Genomic DNA, 13237 nt, shown 5'->3' on the forward strand with positions numbered 1-13237 from the left:
GGCCACCCCAACCTTCAGCAACCACCACCCTGATTAGTCATCAACACCCTGATACATCAACATCGAGGCAAGACCCTCCACCAGCAAAAAGATGATGACTTGCTGATGGTTCAGATAACTGTTAGCATTTTTTAGCAATAAAGTATTTTTCACTTAAGGTACTTTTTTTTTTTTTTAGGCATAATACTATTACACACTTAACAGACTACAGTACAGTGTAAACAAAACTTTCATATGCACTGGATAATCAAAAAATTCATATGACTTGATTTAATGCAGTATTTGCTTTACTGCAGTGCTATGGAACTGAACACCCAACGGCTCTAAAGTATGCTTATAAAATCTCCCTCAAATATTTCAGAAGTAAAGGATACATTTGGCTTTCTTTTGGGAGTTAATGTTATTTGCTCAAATCTGTCACTATTATTATAGCAACAATGTATAATTTTAACCTTAATTTTAACCTTAAAGATGCTAACGTCTTCATGAATTTTTTAATAACTTTTCTGAAAATGTTATATATTATGGATTAGACTAATATAACACACATTTACTTTTCAAATACCAAAATATTAGATTTATACACATAATACACATTTACTTTCAAACACCCAAATCCAACCATTGTAAGTTTAGGTCTATACTTAAGCTCTTGAATGGGATTAGATCAACAGAAGCATGAAGATGAAAGGAAAAATAATCATTACCAACGATAATTTTAAAAACCTGTTTACTTGTTAAGGATAACTTTGAAAAGATACATGCAATAAAATTGCTTTCCAAGTGTATATAAAGTAAAGAATTAAAGCTGCAGTAAAAATTAGAACAAAATTGACGCAGCTTTTCCTTTCCTGATTTCTGTAGAAAAGAATGAAATTCCAGTAGAAAGCAGAATCTTTAGTTCACATTTTCCTCCTAATAATACAACTGTTATATAAAATAAGCATTTAAAAATAATTTTTTATTTTTAATTTCAATAAGAAAGCAAAATCTAATAAAATAGCATTTCATATGGTAAAATTATAGTTTTCCTAAATAAAACAATCCTAATATACTTAAAAACACTCAGAAAATATGCAGTCATAGATAAGAGTTATATAAAAAGGCCAAAAAAGTCTAAGCAATACATTGGTTTTATTAAATCTAAAATAAAAAATAAATAATCTAAAATAAAAAATAAATCCTGATAGAACTCATCAAATTTGTTTTAATAAACAAAAATCTAAAAAAGTGACAGCAAGAGCTTTGATATCTAAATATTTAAGAAAGTGAACATGACTATTATATGAAAGAGAAAAATGAAAATACTTTTAGGTTTACATATTATTCCTCCAAGATACAAAATGTTTTAAATGGCTGTCACCATTCAAATGCTGTAAGACGTGGAGTATGAACTTTTCCATATAATTAGATAAAAATAAAACAGACATATGATTCCAAAAAAGGAGTATTCTGTAATATACAATTTCATAAGGTCCAAGTAAGCTTAATTATGAATACATATTCATGAGATTTACTTCTCTGTTCTTTACAAGTTGAAATAGAAATATTTTTACAAATATATTTTCCTATTATTTTTCTTTTAGTATTCACATAAAATATTGTAGAGCAAAACACCAAAGGTTAATGTTGCACAAACTAATACAACTAATACCTGTATTGTGTTCTTCCTACGATTGACTTTCCTTCTCTCCATTGAGCAGTCACATCGCTGGGATCAAGTAAGCCTTCAAAAATGTGCTCCCAGAGATACAAGCCTGGTAATTAACAACAAAAACAAAATCAAAACAATTTACTGTCTCATCTACTCTGGTGCATGAGACAAGTTCACGTTCTATTCTTTTACTCATTTGACTGTAAAACCAGAATGCCTCCCCTTAGGGCCGCTGGCAGGCAGTGCTACCAAGCAACAGCTCCAAATCAACATGGCAGTTAATGAGAGACAGAGCTCAGAAGCTGTCAGTGTGTAAAATGTGGCAAAATGTGAGTTAATATTAAAGACCTCTCCTACTCTAGATTTGAGAAACCCCTAATTTATATAGATCTTTACACCTGTCTTATTCTGAAATGAAAGGTATTATATTACAAAGTAAACTATACTATGTGGTTAGAACTATTTTTATAACAAATTAGGGGGAGTTGCCATTTTGTGCCAAATGGAGCCAGAGGAGCTCATGTATCTACATATATTAATACATTCAATATGTCAAGGGGACATTACCTCCTCCTCACTTGAACACATATCCCTGAATGCATGATCCCCTTCACAGACAAATGCCACTGCATCTTTTCTCCTTATGGCAGCCCCTGATGTTTTATCATGATTTCACCTGAATGAAAGCTCTGAGAGTAGAGAAGAGTGGTGTTACTCAATGAGGTACTATGGAGACCATACACCACTTCTGGGCACCCTGTTTTGGTTACACTCAAAGAGGTTTTTGTTTCATTCTCATTGTACCCTGGTACTAAAAGAAACCCAAGCCACCATGTTTAAAATGTGGACAATTAGATAAAGCTTTCCAAATGTGATGGGTTGAATAATGTCTCCCTGCCCCACCAGCAAAGATGTCCATATTCTAATCTCTAGAATCTAGGAATATGTTACCTTACATGGCAAAAGACACTTTAAAAATACAACTGAGTTAAGGATGCTGAGGTGAAGAGATTATTATAGATTATCTAGGTGGGCCCTATGTAATCTCAAGAGTCCTCACACAAGGGAGGCAGGAGGGTCAGAGTGAGGCAAGGGATATATAAAGATGGAAGCAGAGGTCAGAGTGATGTGGGGCCATAAATGAAGGAATGCGGGTAGCCCCTAGAAACTCTCAAAGGTAAGGAAACAGGTTCTCCTCTAGAGCCTCCAAAAGTAACACAGCCCTCACACATTTTAGAGTTCTGCCTTCAGAAAAGTAAGATACTAAATTTGTGGTAATTTGTTACGGTTGCAATAGGATGCTATGGATTATACAGTTAAGATTATGGTACCTGGAAATGGGGTGCTACTGTAACAAATACCTAAAAATGTGGAAGTGGCTCTGAAATTGGGTAATGGGTAAAGGCTGAGAGAATTGTGAGGACATGATTTTAAAAAGCCTAGATTAGATTGCCCTGAATAACCTGCAGACAGGAATATGGATGTTAATGACTCAGCTAGTGAAGACTCAAAGTGAGGCAGAGTAGAGAAAACCTGTATTGTCTTAGAGGATATCTAAATCATCATAAGCAGATTGTTGGTAAGAATATGCAATTTTTAAAAAATTTTTATTTATTTATTTATTTAGAGACAGAGTCTCACTCTGTAGCCCAGGCTGGAATAAGGTGGCATGATCTTGGCTCACCGCAACCTCCACCTCCCGGGTTCAAGCAATTCTCCTGCCTCAGCCTCCTGAGTAGCTGGGATTACAGGCATGTGCCACAATGTCTGGCTAATTTTTGTATTTTTGGTAGAGATGGGGTTTCACCATGATGGCCAGGCTGGTCTTGAACTCCTGGCCTCAAGTGATCCACCTGCCTCAGCCTCCCAAAGCGCTCGATTACAGGCATGAGACATCACTCCTAGAATATGTATATTAAATAAACTGTTGGTGAGAGCTCAGAATAAAATTAGGAATGTGTTATTAGAAACTGGAAGGATGAGGATCCTTGTTACATAACAGTAAAAAGCTTAGTTGGATTGTATCCTGCAGTTACGTGGAAAGCAGAACTTGTGATAAACTTCAATAATTAGCTGGAGGGTTCCAAGCAAAGTGAAAGGTGTGGACTGGTTTCTTCTTGGTGATTAATGAAATATAAGAAGAAAGAGATAGAAGGAAAAACTGTTAAGCAAAAGGGAACCAGAATTTGATGATTTGGGAAATTCTCAGACCATTAAGATTGCAAAAGAGGTGAAAAATTAGATTTACTGTCTGCAAAGGGTGTTCCAGAAAGACCAAGGATGTGGCTGCACAACCTTTTGCTAGTGTCTCAGAAGGAACAGAAGATCTGAATATTCATTCACACAAAGGGCTCTTTGAAGAGATTACACATGTGACTTACAGGTCTCCTCAGCTATCTCAGCAGAAGCCAGAAATGGAGATGGGATTACTCAGAAAAGATCTGCAGAGGAGCTTCCCATCTAATGGAGTGAATCCTGTGACATACACAGGAGGCCCACAAGGTTCTTCAGAATGTTATATGAGCAGAAACACTGCCAGCTTGGACTAAAAAAGACAGAAAGAGGTCACAATGAAAGAAGGCTGATGGGCTCTGAAAATTTTACCAGCTGTCAACAGGCTGATAAAGTTACTAAGCTGCAAACTTGTGTTACTTTTTATGAAAAAGGAAAAGATGACTTCAAGAGTATGGCTGAAATGCCAGAGGGCAAAGCTGTACAAGTCATAGATTATTCCTAGGCCTGCAATATAATCAAATGGAGCTGACCATTCAGATGAAATTTAGATTTCAAAATTGCTTGGACCAGTGACACTTTTTCACTTCAATTTTTTTCCCTTTTTGAATGGGAATGTCTATAACGGTATTTCATAACTGTGCCTAGAGAATAGGCTGATGAAAGTAGCATTTTTCCTGCCAGCAGAGGTGATAACAAAAAAAAAAAAAAGGTAGCATTTGATGAAATTCACTTGGCCACTTTGCGCTTATCAGATTGAAAAGAGAGAAGTCTGGAAATGAAAATCTGGGATTTAAAAGAAGAAATCAGTATTAGGGACTTTATTTAAAAAATAATGGTCAGAACTTGATGACTGAAGACCTGGTTTCAGGTACTTGGAATTTAGAGACTGGTAGTATCTTCCAGGATGTATACTTGTATGTAAGTATGAACGAATTTATGAAATACCGTGAGCAGAGGACTATCCTCTGTACATTTTCCTTTCATCTGGTACTTTCTATCCATATCCTTTATTGTACATAAACCCAGCTCATGTTCAAAGGCCAAATAAAGTGCGAAGTCACTAAACTCTTTGTGACTGTTTGAACCCTCACAGCCCCATTCTCTAATTGAGCATAATATATATCTTAGAACACTACACTCTCATGATATTCACAGCAAAAACGCCTCTGTGTGCAATCAAGTTTAATCAACTACATACTATAATATATTCCTTTGCTGATACAATGAACACTGTCATATTAAAGGCTCTTGAGAAAGGCCTGCAATGAAGAACCTTAACTTTGTACTCTTCAGTGTTTCCCAAATGTGTTTGGCCCTCAAGGCCAGGGGCCACATCTTATATTTGTGTATCAAGTGTCCAAAAAATACACAGATTCATGAAAATTCAGTTGACATATGTTTTGCAATCTAATGACACTATACAGCCTACTCAATGTATCGATAAATGAAGCTGTGCTCTGCTAAAGACCAACAGTGGAACACGTATGTGTGTACATTTACAAACAGATGTTGTCTAATTGGAAGGAGAAAGGAATTACTGACAAAAAGTGAAAAAATATATCATGATGCCTTAATTAACAAGTTATGAAATAAATTATATTAAAATGAATTTCATACCAATAAAGTACATTTTACAATGCTTTTTACGTGTCTTCCTTCTACATATTAACTTACCAATGGCAGCTTTGCCCCAGATTTGTACACTGAGGTCTGTTTTTCCTTTCGTGGATTTATTTAATACTTGAAGGCTAGTTTTAAATCTGTATTGTTGCTCATTTTTTTCATCTCCTTCCCAAGGATTCCATTCTTCACTTTCCAAAGTGAACTGTTCTGTTTTAAAAAGAGTAACGGTGTTTACCAGTTAGGTGTTATTGCAGCTGTAGGTAAATTCAAATCATTTAAATTGTTAGTTCTAATTTCATCCTAACTTTAATTTTTGAGAGATAGAGCAACTGAATTTAAACTGGTTATACACAATGATAACAAAAAAGAAACTATCGGCAATTTTTTTAACTGAACTTTTTTTACTCTGAAAGGTCTTAGAAATAAAATGCTAACTTGAAACAGGAAAATTCTCTTCCCCAAAACAAAACCTTTAAAAATAACAGGATAATATGTATCAAGTTACAGGTTTAACTTCTGCAATTCTTTTTATCTATTGTATACAGGTAACCTATGCACAAAAAACTGACTTCAGAGTGTAGTGTTCACCAGGCTTAGATACTATCGTGCAAAATTCTGAATAAAGGGAGAGAGAAAGCTGAGTCTGATCTTAACACAAATTAAAACACCGGACAGGGGACCAGAATTTGGAGGTAAAGCCTGCCTTACGGTCACTGCAGGATTAGAGGGCTTTGTTTCAACATGGAAACGGATGTCTTAAACCTTGCGGCGATTTTGAGGCCTTCCAGGAGCACTCCCGCAAATCTCTGGCATTTGAGACGACGTCTTGCATTTTAACACGTGTTTGAAAGGCGTTCGCGCCTGTCACCCCCTGGGATGGGGAGCGGGGACAGCGTGTGAGATCTGGGTAAGAATTAACGGCCAGTCTCCAATCCCGAGCCAAGGGCTAGCTCGAGGGGCTGTAGGAGGCAAAGCGCGTCTCAGGCCCCGCGGGTAACCCCGGACTTGAGAGCGGGGTGCGGGAGCCCGGCCCCTGCCGCTCAGCAGCCCCTAGCCAGGCGCGCAGAGGCGGAGGGAAGCTGCAGCCCCAGTCCTACCTCGGCCGCGTCTCTCCCGCGCGGGGGCCACCGCCCCCTTCCTGAGGCCCCGCGGGGACCCCGCCGGCGCCTGGCGGCGGCGCCCGAAGAAGACGTGGTAGGCAGCGTAGAGGGAGAATAGGCAGTACAGGGCGATGAGAAATGAGCAGAGCCGCTTCCGCGTCAGCCGCATCCCACTCGGGCTTCCAGTCAGGCAGCCACCGCCATGCAGCGGGCGGAAACAGAAGCCGGGGCCCGAGCGGCGTCCAGCGCAGGCCCAGGCACTTTCCAGGCCGTCCCCATCAAAGGCTCTTCCGCCCAGCGCCCGGTACAGCCCCGCCCCGGGCACGCCCACCTCCCGCCTCCCGCACAGGCCCCGCCCCCTCCAGTCCCGCCTCATCCGCCGGGCCCAGGGCCTGCCTGGCCACCGCCGACCCCGGAATAGGGGGTCCAGGAGCGGCCACTACCCCAAGTGCTTCCAGACGCCGGGCTGGGTGGGAGCCTCTCTGACCTCTGCCGTGTACCCATTACACCTTTCAACCCTGCCACTTCTCCCAAGTACATAAAGACTCGGGGGAAAAAGAGCACCTGCGGTGGTCCATGAAGGCCATGTGAAGGCATGGACCGTGATGTTTTTTGCTCTACATGGAATCCCTAGCGCCTGGGATAGTGCCTACTACATTGATGGATGAGTGGATATAAACGTCCTTTAAAAAAATTGATGATGGTCGCTCAACATTGTGAATGCAATTAATACCACTCACTTGTATGCATAGAAATAGTTAAAATGTCGAATTCGTGTTTTATATACCTTACTGCAATAAAAATATTTTTAAAGTTCAATTTTATTATTATGATGTGAGTTGAACGCACATAGGCATATAGTATTTTGTCAAATAGAGGCTGTAAATGTGAATGCTTCAATAAACCTTTTGTCCAGCCTTGGTAATATGGGCTACAATGTTCTGTCGGTTGCATCTGGTACTACTGCTCAAATTATCCCGCAGTCTTGCGACGGTGTGTCCGCTAATTAGGGTGACCAGCGGTCCCAGTTTGCCCAGGACTGTAAAGATTCTCCAGTTGGAGGATTTTTAGTGCTAAAATTGGGAAAGTCCTAGGAAATCAGTAAAAGTTGGTCACTCTAGCATCGACTCTAAACAATTAGGTCAAACACTTTACCCAATCCCCCAAACAGTTCCCTGCCTCCAAAGACCTGTTTTAAACCATTTTTGCTCGGACTCCCTAAGTCCTATAAATATCACCCCAAACCTTCTCCTTCTGAGACTGCCAAGCTTCTGTCAAAGTGTGGCCTTCCTTACTGTAGTAGATTTAGAAAATTTAGCTTTCCTTGATTAACAGGCTATTCTGGTGTCTTAGAGAGATGGCAGTTGTTTTATGTACGCTGTGTTGTTGGTTATCCTATTTTGTTGTGGAAATGACAATTATTTAAGGATAGGAAGTAATTACCTTATAATTACTAAAAAACACCCACTGTATCCATGTACATGCAGATGCTACTGACTAATAGTTTTACTATTGAGAAATGCATACAAGGTAAAACTAGTATGCGGCTGATGTCATCTTGAATAGGGGAGAGGGCCATGAAAATGAAGGTGTTGTTTTACCTCAAACTGCAAATGACTGCATAATTTGATTATAAACTTTTAAAAATGTATTTAGGTTACAAAGGAATCTTCTAATTGATCTAAGTCTGGCAGAGTTCATTTTCCTTTCTCTTGGTGTTTAATGATTGAGCTACAGCTGGGAGCTACTTTCTGTATATGCTCTCATCTCTTCAGGTGAATGGAAAGAGAGGGAAAGAGACGTGGTGGGGAATGCAGCAGTGTGGAGGGGGAGACAAGGTTAAATATCCTCTTGGGGTTGAAGCTCCACATAGAGGGAACCAGACCTGAGAAGGAAAGATGTGGGAGGAAGGATAGAAATAAAGGAATATGAGATGAATTAAACTAAAGCAGGGCTAAAATCTTTACTTGGTGATATTTTCTACTCTGTCTGCAAAGGGAAGAACTATTAATCAACACGATATTGAGAAAATAGCCATAATAATACACGCTTATTCTTAGAAGTCTCCAATCCAAATTTCTTGTGATACCTGGTCAGAATTCTCTTCTTAGTTTATCAAGTCTCCAGTAATACTCAAGAAGTGTGTTAACTACTTTGAGAGATTTTTCACAGCTTGGCCAAGCTTCTGTGTCAAACACTTTGTAAGATATTTCTAGCAGGGCTTGACCATGTAAGTTATAAACTAGCTATCTCAAATTTGTAAGAATCAGTCCTAAGAAGATACATTTTTCTTTTTCATGTGAGTGCAGTGCTCAAAAAATAAGCAATAAAACTCTACAGAAATATATTGGCATTGGGAAATAGTAAGCAAATTATAATGCCTTCTTTAAACAATCAATTAAACAAAATACTGATAACCAACCAAACAAAACTAGGGTGAAGGTTAAAGACAGAACAACCCTGAGGTGAAATTGAAGCAGATGAGCAGAAACAGAGTCTGTGCAAACATCACTTCTTCTGTAAATCTTTCCCTCACCTATTTCCGTTTCCCCACACCCTCTGAACCCTATGCACAGTTTCATCATTGGTGTAAAATTTCATCACCAGTTTCGTTTATGCATTCCATGTGATCCACCAGCCTTAACTAGTGTGATAGTTGTCTATGGACTCTGCTCTACTAAAAGCCCTTATGAGTGGGTACCACCATGTTGATAGCCTCAGAGAGTGATTCAAGACAGTTTGAACCCATGTGACTCCATCTCTCATTTACCACTGACTTCATTTGCATATGCTGTTTTTCTAATGATATTATCATCAACTTGGGGTAGGAGGCTACTGAAAGGCCCCAGGAGTGATATAAATGTGTTTCAACCTCTTAAAAATTAAAAAAAAAAATTGTGAGTATATATTTATGGGTTACATGAGATTATTTTGACACAGGCATGCAATGTGTTATGATCACATCAGAGTAAATAGAGCATACATCCACTGAAACATTCATCCTTTGTATTACAAACAATGCAATTATACTCTTTTAGTTATTTTAAAATGTACAATTAAATTTTTTTCACTGTAGTCACCCTGTTGTGCTAGCAAAAACTAGGTCTTATTCATTCTTTCCTACTATTTTTTGTATGCATTAACCATCACCACTCCCCTGCCCTACCTGCCCACACTACTTTTCACAGCCTCTGGTAGCCATCCTTCTACTTTCTATCTCCATGAGTTCAATTGTTTTGTTTATTTATTATTTTAAAGTAGAGACAGGCTCTCATTATGTTGCCCAGGCGGGTCTCAAGATGCTGAGCTCAACTGATCAGCTTGCCTTGGCCTTTCAAAGTGCTGGGATTACAGGCGTGAGCCAATGTGCCTGGCCTCAGTTGCTTTAATTTGCAGCTCCCACAAATAAGTGAGAGCATGCAAAGTTGGTCTTTCTGTACTTGGCTTACTTTACTTAACATAATGACCTTCATTTTCATCCATGTTGTTGCAAAATGCAAGTTCTTATTCTTTTTTAGGGCGGAATAGCACTCTGTGGTGCATATGTACCACATTTTCTTTATCCATTCATCTGTTGATGAACATTTAGGTTGCTTCCAAATCTTGGCTATTGTGAATAGTGTTGCAATAAACATGGGAGTGCAGATAGCTCTTCAATATTTTCCTTTCTTTTGAGTATATACCTAGGAGTGGGATTGCTGACTATCATGGTAGCTCTATTTTTAATTTTTTGAGGAACCTCCGAACTGTTCTCCATAGTGGTTGTACTAATTTACATTTCCACCAACAGTGTACAAGGGTTCCCTTTTCTCCACATCTTCTCCAGCATTTGTTATTGCCCTTTCAACCTCTTTCAGTCTCATTTAGTGAAGTCTTTCTGTGCTTTTTGCTCACTTCATTTTTTATGGCTGCAAGAATGTAAATATTTGATGTATTCTGTCTCCTAATTTTGACTTTTCATCACAAGGCTTTGATGGCTTACACATATTCCTGTGAATCCATCAACTTCATGCATTCATATTTCTATTAACTCACACAGATAGATTTATTCTTTTCCAACAGAATAGACACATCTGATTAATAATGCACCTTCAATAATCTGAGATTTATCTTTATAAACTCTGCTATGTTTATCTTATATCAGGATTATTGCTAGCTGTCTCAAATGGGTTGGATAGCATTTCAGTCCTTAAACAGTTTATATAGCATGGAAAATACTAAGTCTGTGAAAGTCTGCCTGCACTTTTCAGTAATATTCATTGGCCCTAGAACTATTTTTGGAGATAGTTCTTTAATAACACTCGTTTGGTTTATTCTTACTTGTAATATTAATACTTCTTAAGTCTGTTTCGGCAATTTTTATTTTCTAAGAAACCAATTTACCTCATTAGGATTAAAAAGTATTCAGATATATCCCTTCTTTCATTTCTAATTTTATTCTTTTGAGCTTTTCTTTTTTGTATTGAAATTTTCAGATTTCATAACTGATTTTATGATTTTATTATTGGTTTTCCCCTCTCCTTCCAACTATCTTTGGATTTATCAATTTTGTTTGTCTATGTGGCAATTACTAGATTGTGCATTATTTTTTCATTATTTTGTTTTTTCTGCTTTCCTGTTGGAAACTTTCTTAATTGGACAGTTGGTTCAACATTTTATCATTTCTTCTTAATAATGAAATCATAGAAGCTGATTAATTTACCTCTGCATCCTGAAAGTGCAGTATTTTTACTCTTTGCTATTTAGATTTTTTTATGTGATCCAGTAGAGATTATAGGAGAGTATGTGACATTTAATGACCAAGTAGTAAACATTTTGTTAGGTCAGCCTTTAAAATTTTTACCAATATGATGGCTGCAATGGACTTTTATTGTTGTAATTTTCATTTCCCTGGTTAATAATGAGGTTGAGTATCTTTTAATATATATATATTTTTGTTTTTATCCTCTGTTTTTATGTTTTGTATAGTTTTTTATTTGTTGCTTATCTTTTACTATTGATTGCAGAATTTCTATTTACTTTATACAGCAATCATTTGTTTATGTATATTAACTATTTTCTTCCAATTTTTGGCTAGTCTATTTTATTTGTATATATATTTTTATTTTTTCTTATTTTAATTTTTTCTTTTTTTGGACAGAGTCTCGTTCTGTCATCCTGGCGGGAGTGTAGTGGTGCAATCTCAGTTCACTGCAACCTGTACCTCCTGGGTTTAAGCGATTCTCATGCCTCAGCCTCCCAAGTAGCTGGGATTACACGTGTGTGCCACCATACCAGGCTAATTTTTGTATTTTTAGCAGAGACGGGGTTTTACCATGTTGGCCAGGCTGGTCTCAAACTCCTGAGCTCCACCCACCTCGGCCTCCCAAAGTGCTGGGATTACAGGTGTGAACCATCACACCCCACCATATTTTATTTATATTTACTTTTATTGTAAAGACATTTTAAATTTTCATATAGCTAAATTTATCAGTCTTTTCCTTTACAGTTTGGAGGGTGTGTATGCATATATGGGTGTGTGTGTGAATATGTGTATTCTTTAAGAAAAACATGCCTGCATATTCCTATTAGAATCTTAATTAAAATTGCATTAAATTTATAGAATAATTTGGGTAGAATCAACAAGTTACAATATTGAGTCATTCCACCCAGATGTATTACAAATTATCCCAGCACCAATTATTGATAGGCCGTCCTTTAATGACTGATCTGCAGTGCCTCATCTGTCAATATGAGGCTTTCTTGTATGTGTAGTCTAGCTTTGACTTCTCTGTCTTTCTTGTCTCAATTTCATGCATCTTAGTTACTATAGCTTTATAAGTCTTCATATTTGGAAGGACAATATCTCCAATTTGCTCTTTTATTTTATTTTTAAAAACTGTCTTGTCTATTCTTAATTTCCCTATACATTTTAGAGTTAGCTTGTCGAATTTTATACTAAAAAACACTCATGAATGGTAATTAGCATTTTATTGCATTTGTAGGATAACTTTGGGAATATTTTACTTTTTATGTAATATTGAATTTTTAATTCTATTTATGGACACTCAGCCTGTGCCAGATTTAATTTTATACAAACAATGCTGCAGGAAACCCCATCGTGTTTTTCTCCTTGTTTCTGTGTGTGACACCCTCCAGGGCACAGCTCCCAATATGCACATGTCAACAGAAAAATGTGGAAAAAAATTACATTGATTGACAAAAGTAAGTCACAGAAGGAAATGGGTGGTAAGATAGTATTTAGGTGCAAGTTAATGTCTTTCAATACAGCTTTATAATTTTATCCATACAGTTTGCATATCTTTTATTGGATTTTCTATAATAGGATTGGCTATGTATAGCAGAGACTCAAAATACCAGTGATTTAAACAAAATAGAAATCTATTTTACACTACATTAAAGTTTTGAATGAAGTAAATTCTTCACTTGTCTCCTGTGATATTGTGATATGTATGTTTGATTTTCCCCCTCCAGTTTCTTGGCATACAACTAAAATCCTTGGAATAAGTGTCTTTTTGAATGCTAATGAGATGACTGGTGGCTGGTAGCCCCTTAGGTAGCTTCAGGTTAGGTGCTGGTCACTGGAAAGACCAAGGCAGGGTTAGAAGGTTGGAACTTTCTTCTC

At 37.6% G+C, this 13237-nt stretch overlaps 1 protein-coding gene across 1 annotated transcript in view; it reads right to left on the bottom strand.

The window, feature by feature from the left end:
* The window catches only part of TMEM5 (transmembrane protein 5), a 30820-nt gene extending 23887 nt beyond the window's left edge, over positions 1–6933 (bottom strand). The window contains exons 1-3 of the mRNA XM_011972915.1: positions 6610–6933; positions 5564–5719; positions 1655–1757 (exon numbers count right to left, since the gene is read on the bottom strand). Coding sequence (XP_011828305.1) covers positions 1655–1757; positions 5564–5719; positions 6610–6781 — 431 coding nt within the window. The 5' untranslated portion in view covers positions 6782–6933. The remainder of the gene's footprint in view (positions 1–1654; positions 1758–5563; positions 5720–6609) is intronic.
* Positions 6934–13237: the final 6304 nt, after the last annotated feature.

This window comes from Mandrillus leucophaeus, unplaced genomic scaffold (genome assembly GCF_000951045.1).
Source record: "Mandrillus leucophaeus isolate KB7577 unplaced genomic scaffold, Mleu.le_1.0 Scaffold132, whole genome shotgun sequence".
Taxonomy (NCBI): Eukaryota; Metazoa; Chordata; class Mammalia; order Primates; family Cercopithecidae; genus Mandrillus; species Mandrillus leucophaeus.